The sequence below is a fragment of the Corvus hawaiiensis genome, chromosome 1 (genome assembly GCF_020740725.1).
Source record: "Corvus hawaiiensis isolate bCorHaw1 chromosome 1, bCorHaw1.pri.cur, whole genome shotgun sequence".
In the NCBI taxonomy this organism is placed as follows: Eukaryota; Metazoa; Chordata; class Aves; order Passeriformes; family Corvidae; genus Corvus; species Corvus hawaiiensis.
The window spans coordinates 55,536,085-55,558,871 of NC_063213.1; the positions used below are offsets into that span (position 1 = coordinate 55,536,085).

General features: G+C 43.4%; 1 protein-coding gene across 1 annotated transcript; it reads right to left on the reverse strand.

Annotated features, from left to right (window-relative positions):
- Window positions 1–4,550: 4,550 nt before the first annotated feature.
- On the reverse strand, window positions 4,551–14,329 carry ASB4 (ankyrin repeat and SOCS box containing 4). The gene is made up of 5 exons (XM_048322641.1): window positions 14,068–14,329; window positions 10,394–10,693; window positions 7,674–8,164; window positions 5,944–6,057; window positions 4,551–5,330 (listed from the first exon to the last, which is right to left on the reverse strand). Exons 1-5 carry the CDS (start codon window positions 14,279–14,281, stop codon window positions 5,142–5,144), a joined length of 1,308 nt encoding a protein of 435 aa, XP_048178598.1. The 5' UTR covers window positions 14,282–14,329; the 3' UTR covers window positions 4,551–5,141.
- Window positions 14,330–22,787: the final 8,458 nt, after the last annotated feature.

Consider the following 22,787-nt stretch of genomic DNA (forward strand, 5'->3'; position numbering starts at 1 on the left):
AAGACGATGCAGACAACCTTGTTATCCTCCACACAGCCCTGGAGAAAATGCCATGTGACAGCATGAAAAGGGGTGCAGACAACCCCCCTAACGCAGTTCTTGCTGCTCAAGGCACGAGCTCTGGCGTGCCCCAGGTCAGAGACAGTCCAGCTGCGTTCTTCTGTGCATCGCAGAAGCGACTTCGGCATCAGGAAAAGAGCTGCTGGCTGGGCTGGCTAGCTGGCTTCTTTGCAGAGGGAACACGGCAGGAGCCGACGGGATCGGCTCACGTTAGCTCGGAGACAAAGGAACAGAGAGGCTATTCTGGTCTGGCTTCTAACAGGTTTATTGTTAGAAGTTTCGCAACCCGAACAAGCTCGGAAAGGATGGAATGCGATGGGATCCTTCCCCGACGCTCGTCCTCAGTTTTATAGGGAATTTGAAAACCCCGGTGAAAGGGGAAAGCAACCAATGAGTTACAAGCCAGGGGTAGGATACCATGTAACAAGAACCACTGGTGGGGGGAAACCGAAAGGCGGGAGCTATAACAGAGAACCAGTGAACAACCGACTAACCGGGAATTTTCCCGAACCAGGGGAGGTGGCTTGGACCCGGGCACCGCCCGGGGGGAGTGGCTTAGGCTTCTGGGCCGCCCCTCAACCCGCCCTCTGAGTCTGCTCTTCGGGAAACTCGATCCAGGGGATGGGCTGGGATTGATTGGCATCACACTGCCCCAGCCCCGCAGTGGGCTGGGTCATAGCAACACCCCCCTCCTTCCTCTGCCGGCTTTTGAAATGCTAAGGGCACGAAAGACCTGGAGTCGTGGCTGCCTGTGGCAGGGGCACGAAGGCCCTATATTCTGGTTTGGGCTTTGAACCTTTTCCTCTCTTCAATGAAAACTCAAATTAATACAGTCCATTATGAGAAGAGCAAGGGATGTGGAAACAGCATCCCCTTGTGCTGAAGGTCCTGAGGCTGAGGATTGCTGCCATTCAGCCAAGCAATGGGCTCTCACCAGCGAGCTTGTTTTTGGAGTAGACATGGGTGACACTGCTGAGTATGATCTTAAAGAAGTGAGCACAGTACAAAACATGTCACATTCTAGGACTAGTTTGTGTGCAGGCAATTGTCTTTACCTAATTAAAGCCCCCTTTGTGGAGAGAAGACCTTACTTAGCAGATCTCTCAGCCTTGTGCAATCGTCCTGCTCTTGGTATCAGTGCATCAAGTAGGAGGCTAAGAATATATCCTTCCCCTCCTCCCACCAGCAGCGCTGGGAAAATAGCCTGTCTCAAGGACAAATAGTGGAAGTTTTAAAAATGTTAGATGGAGGCTGAGCAGGAAATGGTCAACATTTACTGCTTCCTCTTTCAGTGACCTAAGCTGATGCTTCACAGTCTGTCTTCTCTTCTTGGCATTATGCCATCAGGACAGGCAGCAATTTTGAAGAGCTAAAGCAGTCAGGCTCTTTTAGACTCCTTGTCCTAGTATCTAAAAGCTGATCAAGTATGAATAGACTTTTAAAGCTTTTGCAGGGAAATACACTCCTGAACACTGTTAGACTTCAGTTTCACCTACGGACTCTCCATGGATAAACTATTGGAGTTTTGAGTCAAGGTGGACCCAGTTAGACATCAGAGGTTAAGTTTAAAAATGTTGCAAGAGCACCTTACAGAGAGGATGCCCATATTTCCATGAACAGCTGCACTGGTCCCCAAACACATGCAGAGTATTCCTATGGTCATAGAATGGGTAACTTCTTTTGTCCACAATGCACGTGTCTTAAGAAGATATCTTTATATACAACTCTTAAAAAAGCACAAGGACCAAAACTTAGAATCTCACTGTTATCCACTGAGAAGTCATTAAGGGAGCTCTGGGAAAGGGCTGCCAATGGGAACAGGTAAGGATAGTTCATTCTTTGTGCCCATCTGAGCTTTAAATATTCTAATAGGCCGTAGAATGCAGTGGAAATGTTTCAAACATGTCTACATCTGTATTAAGAAGCCAAAAGGCAAAAAGCAACTTATTTCACAGAGGACAGCAAACAATGCTGAAAACAATTTTCTGTCATTTTAGGTTGTGACTGTGCTCAAACCTGTGGTGTAGAGGTCTCTCTTCCATGTGGAGTCATCCAATCTGATGCAGCTTTGAAAATACAAAAGCATGATCAGGAATTATATGACAGTATGAAATTTCAAGACATCTCACAGAATCCCAGAATAAGCTGAGTTGGAAGGGACCCACAACGATCGTTGAGTCCACCTCCTGGCCTTGCACAGGACCATTTCCAAGAGTCACACCATAAGCCTGAGAGCATTGTCCAAATGCTTCTTGAATTCTGTCAGGCTTGGTGCTGTGACCACTTCCCTGGGGAGCCTGTTCCAGAGCCCAACCACCGTGGGTAACGAACCTTTTTCTAATATCTGACCTAAACCTCCCCTGACACAACTTCAGGCCACTCCCTTGGGTTCTGTCACTGGTCACCGCAGAGAAGAGATCAGTGCCTGCCCCTCCTTTGTGCATCCCATGAATTTAATAAATGATGATGTTATTATCAGGTACTCCCACACCTCACATGAGCGACTCCATCCAGTGTATGGGAATAGAGTGCAGTAAGAGAGGAAAAAAGTGCTAAGAAGGAACAAATACTGAAGTTTGCTTACTCTTGGTCTTTCTAACTTCAACAGCAGAAGCAATTAAAGTGCATCAATCAGGTCTTTTTTTCTGTGATAGTGATGTTCTCTAGTGTTTTTAACAGCTTGCAAATTCCTATGACTATAATCAGCCTGATCCCACTGTGCTCCCTGTCAGATACCACAATGGCTATAATCTGGCACCTGCTTGGTACAAAGCTTGGAAGTGAGCCTGGGTGCCCACAGAATAAAAATTAAGCGTGTTCACTGCAGAGGGGAAGGATCAGAGGGAATTTAGGAACACTGGTGACAGCCTTTATTCTTCTCTCTCAGCAAGAGAGTCCTGGCTACCACAGGTCAGAAAATGCTGCTATTGTTCTGCCTTAAACGTCTCTTTTCCAGGTGCAGAATTTCACTTTCAGAAGCAGCCAGTGTGGGGATGTGTTTCCAATAAAATCAACTACCTCCATCTGTCTCTTCTGGACTACCCAACTTGCCCCATTGTCATACTGTTCAGAAAGCAACAAACATTTCTTGCCTTCACCAGTTGGCAAATCCTCTTCCTCATGCCTGACTTAAAGAGATGCATCACCTAGAAAAGCAGTGGGTTTAGCTAACCTATGCTTTTTCATCTTTCCAATTTCACTGTTTTTCTGCAGTGCAGAATCCAGTGGATCCCACTGACCTGGACGTGCCTCAAGCAGATTTTTCTATAGAAAACCTGTCCCAGATGCTGAATTGTTCTCCCCAGTAAATTACCATAGTATCTCTGATAGAGACATCTCTGCAGCTGTACAGAAATCTCTCATTGGTTTAGTAAAGTACAGGGACCTGTATTATGACTTTATTCACATAAGAAAGCATTTACTCATGGTCTGTGTTCACTTTGAAATTCCTTATTGGAATAGGAAACTGCTAAATAGCAATCTTCATTCCTGTCTAGCTAAACATAAACAGGCCCATGAATTGGATTCTTGTACGCAGTGTAAATGTTTTAATTAATGAAAACTGAGATGAAAGGAAAGGGAAGTGATTTGTAATGCTAAATAATGTGCACATTTCTTCAAATGCTGTGGTTGCCACTTTGTGAGACGCAGAGACACTTGAACAGCTTGGCTGCTCCTGTTTGTCTGGGAAGAGCCTAGTGTGCTGTGGTCTGTTTCACAAAGAGATAACAATAATGATAAGGAGATGCAATGAGAAGTCAGGAGTTAGTGGCTCCCAGTGGCAGGCATGGCTCACCTCTCTTTTCACAGAGGCAAGAATTTTCAGGATCTAAAAAAACTGGAACAGCCCAGATGGGTTGCATCAAACTAAAAAAAGGAAGAAAATTAGGGTTTACATGTAGGTCAGATCACACACTTGTGCTTGCTGTGGGATATTTGCTGTGTGAACTGCCACTGCCCTGCATTTCATCTTCCTGGACTGGAGGAAGTAGCTTGGTCAGAAGTAAAGGAAACCAATGCTGGCAGGTCCAAAAGCACAGGAATTGCAAATCAGGGGGCCTGGCAGGTCTGTAACAGCACAGCCAACTCATCTTCATCTTGGAAACACCTTTTGGTTAATGTGGGATTCCTCTCACCTGCACTTAGCTGCCAAAAATGAGGTGTATAGTCCATGCTAGCAGGCTAGGTTCATTTTGTAGTCAATGAAGAGAAGGGTCATATGCTTCCCAGATCACATCCAACACCATTCAGAGAGGTATAGGGATGGGTAAAAGTACAGCTGTGCGGGTTTCGGGGCAAGTTTTTTTCACCTTTCTTGACACTGGGATATTAATTTATCATTGGTCACAGTGAGAGTGGGAACAGACACAGCATATGCTAAAAGCTACCTGGCTTGAACATCAACATACAAAAATGTCAGGGTTGCTTATTTCTATCTTGTTTACACACTGTGGTTGAAAAAGGAAAAAAAATCTTACCATTAAAAAGGATAAATATGACAAAGTTTTATAAGATACAGACAGGTAGTGAACAGTGAACTAACACTGAATTGAGAGTCAGTGCATAGGAAAATACAGAAACTACTGAAGACCTGTCTGTGGCCACAATTCAAATCAGTTTGCTTATTTCTTTCTGGGAAAGCATTTCTGTGACTTATTTTTTGACAGTATCCTTTCTTTTACTCCCAAAATGACAGCTGAAGAAAATCATCGTGAAACAATATGAAAGGTTGCTCAGATTTAAGCTAATGCTGTCTAGCAGGCAGTGGTATAAATACTGAAGGAAGCAGCAGCACTGTTTAAGCTAGGCTGAACAAAGCAGTGTGTGCCCTGTTTGTGTTCAGAGCAGGGGCCTTTCCAGCTCTGCCTCCCCCGTACACACTGCAGCCTGCAGCAGTGATTTCTCAGTGTAGGGAAAGAGAGCAGCTCCAAGGAGAGCCAGTAAATGCCAGCCCAGCTTGCCGGCTGGCCAGCAAATGGACACATGCACAGGGCTCTGTCAGGATTGTGCCTGGTTCTCTGGCACCCCACAGAGGCATATGGATCTGGGAAGGGAGATGCCAGTGCCTGCTCTGTGGTGGCTCAGTAGATGATTCCTTCTGGTTCCAGCAGCAAGTACTTCTTCATGGACAGAGGGATGGAGAGCAGGGGGACTTCTCGGTGGCACCTTTCTGACAATATTGCCCGAATAGCACATCTGCATAAGTGCATCAGTGACCGTGGTGAATTGCTGCACACAGTGAACAAAGAGTCATAGAAATCCTGATGCTGCTGTAAAGAAAACCACAAGCGTGTTTTAAGGCAACTGGAATATTTGGACTATGAGGGTTTTTGAATTAAAGGGATAATTATGTCAAAGCATGTAGTTTGTCCCACAATTTTGCCTTTTGACAACATCTTTTCCTCTTTAATCTCTTATTTTTCATTTAAAGTCTCCCTTGCATTTGCAGCTAACTCACTCTGTTCACAGAAATCTGACCCATGCAACAGAACCTAGAGGTGCATAGTCATACCCGTGTAATACGACACTTAAAAAATATCTGATGACTTAAAAAATATATAAATATACATATTGACAGATCTGAAGAAGCACCAATCACAGCCAGAATCTTTTCACTTGCTGAGTGCAGGGACAGCTGAACTCCTGCTGTACCTTTGACAGGGGGTGCTCCAAAGGCTAACGTTGCAATTAAAATATCTCAAAAATATGTCTTTTTTCAGTGAGTGATATGCTTTTGTCAAATGAGAGATACTAAGTGGGGAAGTCCCCATCCTCTGAGATGTTCTTGTCTTTCAAAAGTGTTCCTTCTTTCTTATGGTTGGGTATGGGTTATGCAAATAATAAGCCTGGATTTTACTCAGTTATAACTCATTGAGAGCTTACCTCCAAGACATCCTCAGGTATGGCTGCTTTCCACTTAGATGTCGATTTGATGTGTTCATAGGAGTTGACGACTACCTCCACAGCTCTGGGGTGCGAGTGACAGGCTTGTAGCACCTGCAAGCAGGATGCATGGAGACCATGAATATTGCCAGGAAGCTGGGGCTTGGCTGGGTGCTTGGCACTGTGCAACAGCAAACTGAGACTGACATTGCCAAACGATTACAAGAGGATAAGGCTGGAGATGCAAAAGATGCAAGGCCCCTCCACATTAGTCTGTGCAAGCACAGCAAGAAACCCCAGCCTCATCCCCAGATTAACACCACACAGAAGTGCTGTCTTAGATCTCCCCAGAAATCTAGATGGGGTGGGCTTTATCACCCAAATCTAGAGATAGCTTGTTCATAGCTGGGCTGAGTGACTCAACACCAGGCAAAGCCATGCACAAATCTTCAGCTTATGCAGCTCAGGAACAGAAAAAAATCCCGTCATATGAATCAAAAATGCATTGTTACAGAAAAATTTAAAATATGACCAGGAGAAAAGACAGCTCAGAAGTAAGGCTTTCAAGCCACACAAGGCCCCTAAAACAACTGTTCTGTCCAGTAATTTCAGCTCAACAGGGAAAAAACCCAGTCTATTGTCACTCACATGCAGGAGATAACATTGCATTCACCCAATTTTGTCCCATACAGTCACCAGGTTTCACAAACAAAACTGCAGAACATCCCTCTGGGATAAATATCATCCTTCATTTTTACAGATGGGGAAATAATGGTTTGGAAGAGAGAGACCCACTTCATGAAATAGGAGGTAGGAAGAGGAGAGTCCAGACCTTGTTATCAAATGCCCTCTAGGGGACTAAGCATCTTTCTGCTACAGACAGAACCTGCTCATCCTGGGTTCAAGAGGGCACAACTAAAATTTTGGCACTTTATTCAAAAGCTTCTGGTTTCTTGGCTTGTTAAAACTTTACATATGCAGTGGGGGAACTGCAAAATGTTGCTTAGGGCACTGGATGAGAGAGAATAAGTTCTGACTTCAGCAAGCTTACTTAGTTGTGTGATATAACAAAACTCGCAGGTCCTTCTGTCAGTGTTTTGGGCTTTGCAGGTGTTTAAGAAGTTTTCAGGAGGGATCCTGCAATTCTTTTTCCTTTTTTTTTTTTTAATTTGGTCATCAGCTATGAGCCCAGGCCTAGCATTTCCCCTTAATTCTCACATTTCCTGGGAATAATCCAAAGCTTTGTTGAGATGCATTTCATTTTGAATAGATTTGAATAAATTTTTAAAGGTCAGATGTGACAAACTGAATCAAGCAGTCTCATCTCTAATATTCAGTGGCGACCATGAAATACGCATTTCATATAACTCATTTAAACCTGTATGAAGCCAGATTTGACAATGGGATATGAGTTCTCTGGAATGAGAAAATGAATCTGCTCTGAAAAATTAGGCTTCAACCAGCATTTAGGGTTTGGCATTTCAGGTTGGTTAAGAGGAAAAATTAGATCTGGATCTGGTTTCTGGTATGGGCAATTGTAATTTCACTTCAGTTGAATGATACCACTCCTACAGTAGGTCATCTCACAATGTTTTGGGCATTCAGAGCCCACACTGACAGGACTCCAGCAAATAAAGATACCACTCTATCCTGAAGTTTGATCTCTCAACCCATTCCTGTTCAAGACATCATGCCTCTCCATATCCCTGCTGTACGAAGACATCCTTAACCTTGTGGAATTGCAGAGGATATATCCTAGCTGCTCCATGATTCAGTAGCAGCTGGTAGCAGATGTCTGGCTGAGCAGCTGGCCGCACAGATGTCACTTTTATGATATACTGTAGGGGTGCACAGCCATTGACATCCATGATGTTTGCTTCTGCTCCTGCCTCCAGCAGCATATGCAGCAGGACATGATCACAGTTCCAGGCAGCTTTGTGGAGTGGTGATTTGAAATCCTCATCACGAGCATTCACTTCAGCGTTATAGTCTAGGAGCATCCGACAGATGAGGTGGTGATCCCGGCTGTATATCTGATCCTTATAGTGAAGAGCCCAGTAGGCTGCACAGGCCAGGGGCGTCTCCATGTAGGCATTGAGAGCATCTACCTGTGCTCCCTGTTCCACGTAAAAGGCCACGAGCTCTGGGACACCCAAACGTGCAACAACGTGCAGAGGAGTCTCCTCATCTTTGTTGTTTGTTCTTATATTCACATTTGCTCCTGCCAAAGAAAGATGGTGGGGAAGAATGAAGGCAACGAAACATTTGTTTGGCCCTCTCTCTGCTTGGGCCCTTCTTCCCAAGGAAAAGGTCAGGGTGGGAAACTGGCATGAAAGACACATATGTAAATGAAAATAGCATGGATCCTGCATTACTTAAGTCTCCAGCGAAGCTCCTAGAAACTTAAGATTCTTGGGTCCAGCTTCAGATCTGATATGCTGGCCCCAAGCTGGAAGACCTTATCGGAGCATTCTATTTCAGAGCAGCATGCAAGCCCAAGTTTCTGTGTAAAATGCTTTTTCCTGTATATTGAGAACTGCTGGAGAAAGGAGAGCATTACTCCTACTCCAAAGAACAGCTCTGCTCTGCTCTGTACCCTGAGAACACTCCCTGCAGCACCTCGTTAACGCGAGCCTGGATGGAAGGACATTTTATGACAGATCCGTGGATGATATTAAAGACCGCCTTGCCAGGGATGCGGCTGGGGTCCGGATCCTGTTTCCGAAGTGCTGGGGAGAGGGTCCGAGCGCCCCGTCCGCGCGGAGCGGCGGCCGCAGCTGGAGCAACAGCACCATCTGCCGAGCAGCGAGCCGGGCCCGGCGCTTGCCCGGGAGCAAGGGGCAGAGATCGCGAGGAAAAGGGGTCAGAAACTGCCTCTGGTCAGGAAAACCCGAGCGCTAATGCTGTTAAGCCGTGTTGAGTGTTAGTTGTGTTCGATGTCCCTGAGGCAGCATCGGCAATCCAAGTTTGGAGGTGGTAACCAGGCGTGGGATCAGCACTGCCTGCGCTGTCGCGCCAACCAGAGGGGATTAAACTGCAGTCACCTGGATGGATCCCAAGGGACACCACTGAGTGGAGATGGCAGGTGGAAGATGCATCTTGGAAACTTTGGCGCAGGGACATTAACTGGCACCCTGGCTTTAGCTCTTGGGGGGTGCTGCTCTGTGAATGTGCACATCTGACACGGTTTGCTCCAGACCTTTCCCATTCTATTTGGAGTCTCAGCATTCAGCTCATATGGGGATCAGAGCTTAACGAGTGCTTTGGGAGGAAGGGTGGCTTTTAAAGTTCTGTTATGCTGTTGTCGATGCGGGGGTGGAGAAAGACTGCAGAATACATCCTTTCACTTGCATTCATCCTATGCTGCATTTCATAAGAGTACATTTGACTTTTAAGCTTTTCTATGCTAGCAAATTCAACTCCTGCTGTCAGGACTGTTTGCTTTGGGCAGGATACAACTGGCAGCATTTATTTTCCTTTCTACCAAACAAAATAATATTTATCTTTCCATCAGAAGAAAAGCAATGTTGTTATTCATTTATGACTGCAGATTGCCTTGCCCACAAAGCATGGGCTTTGCACTTGGGCTTTGCATCTCAGGAAAAGCCTTCAATAGCAACTCATGTAACAAAACCAACCCAAAATCATTTGTATTGCCATGGCACAGTGTGATAAATAGGGGAGGCTCTCTGTTTGTAACTAAAGACTTGAACTGTGTTTCTTGTACTGTGTCCTGTGTCAGTACCCTTCTGTTCAGAAAATAGAGTGTGACAAATACATTTATGGAAGAATTACATCTATTTATAGCTTCAGTTGTTACAGATGGCCAGCAGCATAATGTACCTTACTCTGGGGAAAGCAAAAATCTTAAAAAATTACCTTTTTTTTTTTTTCTCCAAGGCCTGCATAGATGCATGAGTTTGGCTGCATCCATGACAAATGAAAAGATGGTACAAAAAACTGCGTCCAATATTTCAAGGCCAGATCTCAAAAAAACAAGTGGTTGGAAGAATTTTACTCAGGTCCAGGAAATTTAAACAAGAAAGAAGAGGAGGGGTGCCCTTTCATGTGAAAAGAGCTCAATAGTAAACCTAGACGAAAAAGACAGGAAAAAACCCAAGAGAAATAGGGAGTCCCTAATTCGGAGGAGCTCTGCTGCTAATGGACTGATTGGACAGTGGGCTGGAGACACTGAAAAGGGAAAAAATCTTGTAGCAAGGACCAGTGGCTAGGGAAAGGGAAAGATAGATGAGGTGAGGAAACAGAATGGGAAAAACTTCCTCTGATCAAAGAGATGAGGACAAGGAATCTGAGATGAAGACATGAGTCACCTGTGGATGGAAGGGAAAAATACACACCTGCTTTGAGAAATTGCCTGCTAAGTAAAAGCCCAGACCATGCCCAGTATCTTTGTCCATGGCATGAGAGGTGCTCCTGAGCTTTACCTTACCTCTCCAAAGCAGCTGCTGGGCACAAGGCATGGAGGTTCGTGTCGTACAGAAGTGCAAGGGCGCCTGCCCGCTCATTGAAAAGCAGTTCAGCTTAGCTCCATGGTTGCAAAGGATCTTGAGACACTCAACATTTGCCATTTCACAGGCTACGTGGATCGCAGCTTTTCCATTGGGCCGGCAGTTGATTGTAGCTTTGTGATTGAGGAGGACTGAAAGACTCTCCAGATGTCCATACATGACAGCTAGATGAAGTCCAGTTGCCCAGGATATTTTTAATTTATAGCTAGGCAGCCAGTACCCTGTACAAAGTGAGAATACGTTACCAGCCTTGGCAAAGACTTTTCTTTGGACTATGTACCTACTGAGAATAATTGAAGGGGAAGGCAGGGTTGGAGTTTTAATGTAATTTACTGTAATTTCACCAGCATAGTGCACACAAAGTTCTCTCAAGCGTAACTTCATTTTCATTAAGCACTGTTACTACATGTGCTGAATAACCTGCCTTTTGGAGAGATAATTCCCATGTAGATGTACTCTGAAATAAGCTATTAGATTTTTTTGTGACTTGTGTAGATTTAAAAAAAAAAAAAATGTGTAGAGATTTTGAAATGCCACCAGCTAAAAAATATGGGGAAAGTGGGATCTTTAGCCTACCAATAGCTAAACAAAGGTGGCATTGGAATAAGATGGCAGCGTTTACTTAGGACAATGACTCAAGAGACAGCTCATCCTACTCTTTTTGTGTGGGACATGACAGGATCTTGCATGTCAGGAGCTGGATGCAACCTCCACGGATGCCTTACACATCCTGATAATGTGACCCCTGATAATGTGGCTGCAGCTGTGTCAGGGACCTCCTGCCAGCTACTGCCCTGAGGAGCATGGAGTGAGGAGATTGGATGCTGATGTAAGTTAGGCTGAAGAGCCAAATAGAAACAGTGACACTTTAGCAGGAAATTTGGCTTCACAATGTTTGGATTTTTCTCAGAAAATGTCACAATGGATTTTTTATTTTTCTATTTTTTTTTGTTACTTACAAACAGGTGCAAGACCAAATAACACAAAAATACTTGTTCCCAGAATAGGACTACATGCTTAATGACTGCACAGATACAGTCTCAGAAGTGATTACTATAATCACTTGTTTAAAAATAATAAAGCATTATAATAATGCGCAGAAGGACAAGAGAAGTCTAGATTTTTTTTTTTTTTTTTCAGATACAGCAGCTGCATCTTAGCTAGAACGTGACTACAAAATTCTGTGGGTTTGATTTATCTATTTCTCCTTGGACCACTGCCTGGTTGAAATCTGTTACCATGTAAAAAACACAGAAAAAACACTGAAGATGTATAGTGGGGTTAAATTAATTCAAACCTTCCTTTTTTAGTCTCTGGCTAATGTCGTATTTATACAGTTTTTACAGTATTCATGAGGTACTAGAAGGAAGGAAACACAGTGCTGGTGTCAGGGAGAAATGGATTAAAATTTTTCTTCCCTCCTAAATCTATTACAAGTATATTTTCAGATAGGGGCAATAAACTGCAGATCATGTCATCTACTATAGGACCAAATACTTGGGACTGCCAGAACCAGTCCTCAAGGACCCCACACTGTAAATGGCAAGGGCAGCAGCCCTGAAGCCTCAGAGTGTCTGAGCAGGGTGACAGCTTCCTCTGAGAACACTCAACCTGCTGACTGTGCAGGTTACACTGGCAACTCTGTTAGGGCAACCTTCTCATCATATACCCTCAAACCAGGCACAGAGAAGGTGGGCTCTATCCCAAAGTCTCTGCATACAGCAGAGCAAGCTTCTTAAATCCCCTCCCTTTCCAACTCCACGTGTTCCCCCTTGTTACTGGTGAGCTGTGATGCACTGCCAGCTTATCTCACATAGGGCTGGGTCTCCTGTTTATGGCCAGATGTAAGCCATATTTTATATATTAACAGCAGGAAAGTTGTACTTAAAAGCCAAGGTACCACTTTTTATAGCCACAATTTTCCTGCCTGAGTTCACCATTGATTTCTGTTGCCTGTGCTGCTTGCAGGTGAGTTGTGCTGAGACATCCCCAGGGAGCATCTCCCATGACCTCTGCCCAAACCTGCAGACATCTCTGAGCTCAGAGGGACAGGGACAGACACTGAGCAGGAGGCAGGCGTGGGCTCCATGGGAAACCTCATTCACCTTACCTGTTGCTTTTGTTAGTAACATAAAAAAGCCATGGTGCAAGCAAGGTCAGTGTCTTTGAGAGCTCTCAGCCTCTTTGGAAGAGAGGAAGAAAAGTCACTCTGTCACTCATGACATCTCTTTTCCACTTCATCACTAAGGGCTATGGCAAAGCTCAGACTGTCAGAATGGTGGGGTGGTGAATTTTTCTCCCCTCTTCATCCTTGAGGAAACCCCCTTTTAATAACACAGTTATCTAGCATTCAGAAAAAAAGTAAAATTTACACAAGTGTTGATAGAAGTGTTTCCTGACTTTCAGACAAAGTGAATACAATACTGTGATTTAGGCCATAAGGGTGTATTTTCCTCTCTCTCTACTTTTTGGAAAACAAAGAGAATTCTTCAAAAGACACTAGTTAATGATTGCAGTCAAATGATCTATGATTAAAAATCTATGCATTAATCCTGTAGTCTCAAACCACAACCAGACTGCATTTTAGCCTGCTGAGGACAGAAGAAGGTATATTTTAAGATAAATTCAGCACTGTGTGGCTTAGTTCATACACTGTCCCTAAGGGAAATACCTCATGACTGCATCATCCTCACCCTGAAGAAATCAAAAAAGCAGGAACCAATCATTAAATAAGGGGTAAACAGATAAAGAGAAGAGGGGAGATAGTACCTTCGTCATGCCACAGAAGAGAAAGTGCATTTGCTGTGCTGCTGCTACTGGAAGTGTTTATCTCCACATACTATTAACTTCTGGCAGAGACTGATCATTACTGTTTTCTAAATACACACAAAGAGTCTGTTAGCAAGTAGGTCATGAAGTATGTTGATTTTAGCAAAGAGCAAACTTGGTTTATTGCTTTAAGTTGTAAGGTTTTGGAAACTCTTTCAGTATCTGGCTGGGAACTAGTTTCTACACTCCAAAACAGATGTTGTGTTGATTGTTCAGGTTTTGTTTTTCCAGATTATTTTTCTGTTTTGATAAACTAGCACATCCTCACTTTCTGTCATTTGGAAAAATAAATCTTCTCCCATCCAGCAACATCCAAGGTCCACAGGATTTCCTTAGTTCCCCTGAGCTGGGGAGAATCCACTTTACTTCCATTGAGAATGGAAGACAGGGAATATTTTATGTTTCTAAATAGTCTGTATATATGAATGGGTTCATGTAAGAAATGTATATACCACATTTAGTCTGCATGTGTCTATTCTGGGCTTTGCACCCGAGTTGTCTGCAAAGAAATGGCAAAGGACTCCTCTTTCTGGACTCCCTGCAGCTGCTGCACGGAGGCTCAGGCTGGGCTCTGGCCTGCCCTCCACCAAGCCCATACAGCTGATAAGCTCCCCTACTACAGTGGCCCTGTCCATATGAGCCTACTGAGACGGTACTGCCTATGGATCGGCTTGTGCTGCAGTTTCAGAAGAGATAAAAGGCCACAGTTCCTTGAAAATCACTCAAACCCCTCTACTTCCTGTCTGGTGAATGCTGCCACATTTACCTTGTTTGTAGGATGCCAGAATCAGGTTTTCATCTTCAACTTCAAACACTGTGTCCACGTCTATTTTCTTTTGGCTCAAGAGCTCTTCCAGTGTTTCAAAGTCATTGGACTTCAGGGCTTCAAGAAAAGCTTTTTTCACCAACTTTGCCTCTGCAGCTCGAGTAATTTTCCCCTCTGTATTCTCTCCCTCTTTGTATGACTCCTCCAAATCCATTTCCAAAGGTATCTGTTTGTGCTGTGAAGAGGGACACACTGAGGTCCCTATAGCACAGATGCATGCTGAAGTTTCTGAAGACCAGAAGGTAATTTTATCTCTCAGTCATGCTGATCTGCTTGTTCTATTTATATGAGGAGCATTTCAGGCATCGAAATACCACTCTTGGATATCACCACACTCTTTTGATGAAAGCAAAGACAGACACGCTAGCAATTAAAACAAAATATGAGTTATTTCCATGGACTTCATACACATCAAGCTTCATTAACCACCTGATTACCTTCTGCTCCTGCCCATACACTTACATTAAAAGACACTAGTCCTGGGTGTCATTTCTCAGCTGGAGAAGCACCCACACTTCCTTCCAGGGTTGCCATGGCTGATTTATTGGCTGCAATGGGATGTGATGCTCTGCCTGCAGATGCCTTTTAACTAGTGTAATTCAGAAAAAAAAAAATTTAAAAATCTCCAAGGCACTCTTCACATGGGAGGTAGGTAACCCACTCTTCTCCAGGACAGCATTCTGCATGTTGGTGCTGGGTTCAGGGGCAACAAGCGGTGCTCCTTGGAAGGAGAAATGCTGTGATGAGGGGGCTGCAGGGCTGTACAACCGTGTTGTGGGGTGGGGGATCTCATGCACTGCAGGGAGTTTATGTGTGAATTAACTCAGCTGCAAGCACAGGAGGCTGCATGTGTCCCTAGGCTCTTCTCCTTCCCCTGCTCACCCTTCATCTAAATTCAGAACTTCTCTCTCACAAGCCCATCACCCACTGATCACTGCCCCCTCCCTGCCTTTTCCTGCAGTCTTTGCCAGCCCCATCCATGTATTGACAGCAGTTAGAGGATGAAAATCCACATGTAGCTAGCATGAGCTGCTGCTATGCATCACTTAGAAGTGGTTCACACCTGCACCCACTTGGGCTGCTGGATGAGACCATAGCTAGAAGGACACTATTTACCCTTGATTTAAATCACCCAGCAAAGCAGACACGGCCACAACCACCATTATAAAGAAATCTTCATGTTTCTCCTTCCTGTGAGTTTGGCTGCCAAGTGGGCTGATGGAGAAACGTGAGCCAGGTGACAGTAGAAGTCAGAGCAGCCTCTCTGCTTGAAGGGTTTCCAGAGGCCAGGTTCCTCAGGCAGCCCCATGAGGACCCGCAGGACCCCTGTCCATGGGAATGCTCACCAGCTCTCTCCTACAACCAGTGCTCAGCAAAGGTGGTACCAGACAGCAGCTCATATTTTTGAGTTCCTTCTACTTTTGAATGAAAAATACTTTATAGAAACTAACTCCCTCAAGTACTGTACATTGTAATAGGCACAGTGGGAAGGAAAACAGCTTGCCCTGGTGCTATAGGTCTCAGGCAGCTCATCTGTGTCTTTTGAGGCTTAAGAGCAGAGTCAGCATTAGGATCTTCATACCTTTACATTCCCTCCTGCAGAACCACCTCCCACTTATTTTGTTACTTGCAGTAGTGGACGACTTCAGGCTTTAAGAAAAGTGTTGATGATTACCTGGTATGAGGAGAGGAACAAGATGTGAACTCCAGATCTTACAGGCCTCTTGTTACCTGCAACTTTATTTTTAAACCACTATATTCCTGGAAAGTCATGGATGCACAAAGCACTGATATGTGGCTGCAATCAACTGTTCACCTCAGCTACACTTTCGATTTGGAGCGGACTAGCTTTTTATCTATCATCTTTCATAAATAGTATTATATGACACGAGGATGCTCAATCTGGCTGAAAGGATTGTGCTGCGACATCTCTATGCCTCTCTGCTGCTCAAAGGTTGACATGCACAAGCACGTTGCTGTAACAGATTACTGCTCATCTGCTGATCCATTGTGCTTGCTCTTGGTTGACAAGAAAGGCAAAGTAATTTGTGCTGGCTTGGCCCAGAAAGCTGATTAAAATTACCTTACATTTGTCATAGTCCAAGAGCATGTGCAGGAAGGAACAGCACCTCAGACCAGATGATGCATTACAACTTGCTCACCTTCAGCAATTTGTGTGGCCCTGCTCTGACTCTCACAGAAATTTTTCTAAACATCATTAAGTTTAAAAGAGAGAAAGGAAATAATTATAGATACATATATAACCTATATAGATACCTGTATGGACTTTGTAGTTACTGTTTTCCTGTAAGCAGCATTTGGGTTTAATCTTGAAAAAATCTACTCATATGCGTGGTTTCAGTACAACTACACACAAGAATAAGGAAATGTTTTTATGTTTTAAATTGAAAACAGTCACAAAAAGTTAGATAGTCTTTTTAAAGAATGACATAAGTATTTTTATTAATTTTCCTGAACTATAATCAAAACATAGGTAAGAATACGTAAATACTGTAAGGCATGTAATACGTAAATACATGTAAGACATGGGGGGAACAAAAGGGACCAGTATTTACTATACATCTGTATTTTTGTTGTGTGTAGGGTTTCCTGCAGACTTCTCCCTCACCGTACCACAAGGTGGCAGTTTGACTTTGGAAGTCAGCATTGATGTCATCCAAACCCCAGGTCTGTCAAATATTCTGAACATTTTACTGTGAAACAATAGCTCATCCCTTGGATAATATAAATGACGGTTACAATATGTACAATATTTATAAGTTAGACTTGAGGCGACTGTCATGTGTGCTGTGCATTCACACACTGTATCCACTAAAAAAACATGGTTTCCACATTTAGGATCAATTGTCTAAATTACAGAGCTAATACAGAGGCACATTTTTGCCAGGGAGACAGCTCCTGCCTCCAACCCTTCCTTCTGCTCCATGCAGTGCCACGCAACACAGGCACACAAACACCTGCACCTCAGGGGGACAGGCTGGTTCTGCCCCTCAAAAGTGATTACAGCAGCTCCTAAGAAGCAGGTGCGAAGGTTACACAGCAAACAAGAGAAGAGCAAACAGCATCTGCACCCTGCTTCCCACTTCAGGTGATGGGACCGTTGTCCCTGGCTTTAGTTGGGTTGCTGGGGTCCCTCTCCATCAGCATGACCACTGGCTTATTCTTAAGTCCACTGAAGTCAAGGGAAGTATTTCCACTGATTTCAGTGGGACATGTCCTTTATTAGGTTGGGCACCAAGCAGCTGAGCTGAGCAGTGCAAAGCTGCCCAGAGGTGAGTGCACGAGCACCATTGGGGTGGTGTTATGAGAAGGATGATGGGTGGCACAGAAGCGTGTATGAAAATCAGAGTTGGGACTGCTCGTAAGAAGACAAAGGCAGGTTTAAGCAGAGAGTGAGAAAAGACGTACTGGCAGAGTGTGCAGAGCATGATTCCTGAGGAGCCAGAGCCCCTGCATTGGCAGTTGCTGATGTAGAGCAGTAATCTATTGACAACCACATAACTCACAGCTGGGAACAGCTTGAATGGAGTTTGGAGGTGAAAACCAACATTCTGAGCTCTATGCTGGGGCAGGCAGGAAGCCAGCAAAAGGAGAAATGCTTCCAAAGAATGGTGGTGATGCAAGCAGAGCCGTAGGGCTGCTCCAAGTTGTGATAGTGAACATCCTGACAGTCCCCTGGCTGCCCCCAGCCAGCTGGCCTGTTCTGCAGCAGCCCTGTTCCAGTGGCAGCACCGCGGGGTGCGAAGAGCAGCAGTAGATGCAAGGTCACCCACACAGGTGGCATCACATATATTCTCCTCTCCCAGGCTCCAGAGGGGCTTGCTTTGCAGCAGTGTCCCAGCACACCTGGGCAGGGAAGTTGGTGGCTGGCTAATGGGGGTCGCTTCAACAGCAGGAGCACACCCCCCTGTGAAGCAGTCTGCTCTGCTCTGAAGCCTTCATACTAAGGAGGAAAATGCACTGAACAACAGATCTGTGGGCCTGAAGCAAAAAACCAGATCCTTGAGTTAATCTCACACTTTGGTCTCTTCTGAACAGCACATGCTTGTAGAAATACTGTTGCAGTGGTGATCACAACCCCCTCGCTCTGCTGCGGTCCCTACGGCATCTGCAGCATCAGACCAAGTCTGCCACGCTGCTGCCCACTCCGTGGGCAACGTTACCTTGTATATCCCTTGTGTTGCCAAGTATATCCCTTGTTTCTTACAGCTCTCAGTTCCCAAACCGGATTAAGCACAGCCCACTTACTTATTCATTTAGCACATTTTTTTCCTAATATTAATATTGATTTTTTTTTTCACTGCTGCACATCTTTCTCCCAGCTTTAGCCATTGTTATATTTTATCTGATTTTCTTTTTCCAGGATGCTGACTCTGAGTGTGAAGATTAAATCATCCCCATGCTTCTTGCTTTATTTCTTATTAGGAAAAAAGCTCTTTAGCTCTGCCAGGTGCAAAGTATCTTCTCCAGGTGCTCAGCTGTAAACCATCTTTTGAGAAAAACCCTCTCTGTACATTCATCCCTGTGGTTGGTTAACCTGAAACCTTCTTACTATCATTAGTTTTGAATCCTCCTCTTGTTCTTTGTTATATCATTTCACTTTTGTTCTCATTTGCAAGGGATGGAAACAGTCTCAGATACTCAAAGGCATTTAGACATAAACTTCCCAAGTCACTGAAGTACACTTCCTAGGAACTGGGAACCTATGTGCCTACGAGAGTTGGGGCCTTGTAGGTTTGTTTTCAGTAAAGCAAAAATTTTGAAATACGGAGCAAGTGACATGCTTAAGACTTAAGACACACATGTATTACAAAATCAAAAGTTGATGGCAATGATCCAGAATTTTGTTCTCATGGATGTTCTTGTCTTCGTGGTGAAAGGTTACCCCATCCTTCCATGGGTTTAGTTTTGGCTTTCATGCCTGCTATTTCCATCTTCAGCCCCAGGGATCCATTTCCTTTATTTCTACATGTTGTTCCAGTTCCTGCTATCAGTGCATTTATTAGCACGTTCAGAAGTTCAGAGTTGGATTAGCTATTGATATTGGAGAGTTAGCTGTTAAATTTAGGGTATTTTAAAATGAGGAATAGTCTTTCAAAAATTACCACTAAGATAATTATTCGTTTATTGTCCTATAAAAAGTATGCACAAAATGCACTGCTTCTACAAAACCATTAAAAGAAATACCATAGACACCAAGACAGAATGCTTGAAGGTTCTCTTTGATTCAAAGGGCATGAGTGCTGTAAACATGAAGCAAGCACACAGAATTTAAAATCAAGTGGACAGTATTTCTAAGACATGGAGAAGACAAATCTTGCCTATCTAGGCTTAGTGGAAAACTCTCCTCATATTTTTTGCAGTTTGATGTCTGATTATCAGACAGCATGTAAAACAGTAGGACTTTGCAACAAAACTTAAATATGAATGTGAATCTTTACCACTTCTTTCCTCCTGATGCAGTCAGGCATGGACTATGGTTTCAAAGAAGCCTGTGGAAAGCTGTTCTTTAAAGACAAGTATTCCTTCAGAGCAAAAATAATTCATTGCCCGTAGAAAGTGCCTTGCAGGCAGCTGCATCTTCCCTGCCCACTCTGATGCGGGGCTGCTGCTGCTTGGCTGGGCTCCCTGCTGGGGCTGAACTGTGGCAGCAGCTGGCTGAAGATGAGAGTTTATCATCAGGATCTTCCCAACAACTTTTGCCTTGCATGTTAAAGTGGGATTTGTGCAGAGCTGAGATGGTGTCTATGAGATGGTTACTCTATATTAGATTATTTCCTTGATATTAAATACATATTGAATAAAGTGACAGGAGTTTTAGGACAGGCAAACAGCTGAAGTGTGAAAGGATCTCTGGTTCTGAAACTGCTCTAAAATGCCAGTCCTTTTGGATCAAAATGCTGATGTATGAAGGAATACAAACATTTTCAGCAGAAGCAGTGCTGGTATTCTTTAAACAGACATCAAAGGGCCAGCTCTTTGCTGGCCTGGGAATCTAGCTGTTCTTGCTCTGAAGGACTGAATTTGAAGCAATGCTGAAATAAAGCATATGGAAGAATCTGCCGAAAGCGTGAATGTTTGGAGAGGGAAGAGGCGACATCACAAATTAAGCAGTGCATCACAAACACGGCTGGAGGCAGCAGAGAGGCAGGGACAGTGCAGGTCTGATGTGGCTTCATAATCATCCTACGCCCACGGGGTTGTGCCAGTGTTTTTGATGAATGTTTGCAATCTCTGCTGTTGCCTGTGTTTCCCAACCTTTGCTGATAAATCAGTCACTCATACACAGTGGCTGCTTGCTACATTTCTAAGCAATGTAAGCTGTTAAACTTGTTCATTCGGGGTATTGCCCTCTACCTTCCCCGAGCACAACAAATCAAGTTGAAGATGCAGAAGTGAAAATACAGCCATGTTAGTCTAAACCAGGATGTGCACATCACCTTAGATGCTGGTTTTATTGGAAGTGGACAGGATAAATCCTGCTCCAACTGCAGGAATGCCAGCTCTTGTTGACAGACATCCAAAATGCGCGTGAATGATGCAAGGCTGGCTCAGCTTTGATGCTGTTGTGCGGGATGCAGAGCAAAGGGGGTGAGAAGTGAATTGCGTCCATCAGTGTGGAGTGGAGGGTGTATGAACAAACTCTGGCATCATGGAATGGAGTTTAATATGTTTGTTCACCACCCTGAGACCATTAGTATAAAAGCCAAGAAAATAAAAGCAAATATTTCTCATTTAAGCTTACAGTTGCCTTGATTTAAACCAGTTATTAAAATATTCCCTGAGGAAAGAAAATAACTAATGCTACCATTTACTGCCTGAGCCTCTGGGTGACTGAACCAGTAATACGGCAAAACCATCAACATCTTATAGCTATTTATATTTTGATTTTCTGTGTACTGCTCTTTCCAACATTATATAGAATACGTATTGTAAAATTATGTTCACTTTAATGGGTCTGAGTTAATTTACCAGATCTATATAGAAAAATGTGCCTGCAGTATTAAAAGCATTTTATTTCCATTTAAAAATCTGTTGCCATAGTGACCAATCACAACTTTCTCAGTAGCTTTGTCTAGGCATTGGATGTAGGCTTTATTTTTGCTTCGTTTTATTTTTTCTCCTGCATTCTCTGTGCCAAGTCCTCATTTAACTCATTTTTTATTCTTTTTATAGCCTGTCCTTTTCCAACCATATTCTCAATGAAATCATTCTAACTAAGTTTAAAATAAAGATCATGACTTGGCTCTTCCTTTTAAATCATTATGTAAGAAACAGGAAAGTACAGCACTGCGCACTGTGGGCTTTCTTTGTCGTCAACAGATTACCCAGACCTAACATAAGAAGTCCTGAAATATCAAAAGCCCCGGGAGTCTGACACCTTTTAGTATCAATATAGTCATGTCAAAGATCTGGTGAATTGCATCTAAAACTGAAAAGCACTTGGAGAAAATTCTTGATGTTTCAAGAAGATTCCTTATAATCAAACCTTTAAAAAAATCAACCCACTTACCATTCTGTTGCAGCACAAATCTTGTCAATAATGTACTTCCTTCTGAGAAATGGTAACTTGGAGTGGTGTTTTTATTCCTGCTTGAAATATGTAACTTCTCCAAGAGAAGAACAGGCTAAAGAGCCTGCACGTTGTGTATCCTCTCCACCTAAGGCTGGTGGAAGAGTTTTTACATGGGGAGAGGCACAAGAACATTTCTGAAGCAAGGATTAGTAGAGAGAGGGGATCTAGTTACTCACTTTTGCCATCACCTTTCTCAAGATGAGACTTTTGTTTACTTGGTAGGCACAGAGAAGCAAATACAACTATTTAAAGACAGAACAAGCCAGAGTGAGATAGTTTGGAGGATTATGTCACTCTAACAGCATGCCAGTGCTCAGCTCAGACAAGAAATATTTTTCCTCATTTGCCCAAACATCAATATCTACAGCATAAATACCTGACTCTTGAGTTTGTCACATTGTCTCCTGCAAGAGTTTGTGGCACACTTGTAGGGTGCAATTTCACTTGTCTGAAGATGGAAACCAAAACCAGATCAGACATGCTCTGGAAACATTAAGTGTAAAGTAAACCAAATATAATCTGGGTTATAAATCTAGTTATAAAGTAAGCCAAATAAAAGAGGGTTACAAATAACTCTCTGTAGGAGAGTATTTTTAGTAGTAAATTATATATGCTTGTCAAAGGCAGTAATTTAATCAATATTTTTAGAAGTGAGTTGATTTTTAGGACATGTTTAATAATACTATGCATAAATAAAAGATAATTAGTAAGTAAGGTATGTGCCATGGTGATGTTAGAAACTGCTTTCAAATACTATGCAGAAATAGAACATTACTGTTTTTCTTTTATTAATTATATTTTTTACTTACTTAACACTGAAATCAAATTGTGATACAGAATCTGTTGTGCTATTCAGCAAGTGACTTTTTTTTCCTCTTAATCCATCTAATTGCTCACCTCCGAATCAATGGAAAGTGCACTGTAAGATCTGGTCATCATAAAAATATGCCTGATTTCTGGAGGAGAGCCCACACAAGAAGTCAGAGAATTCCCTTTAGAAAAAAAAAATCCAACTTTCCTTCTAAGGATATTCTGGTTTTATTTAAAATGACCCACTAAAGGA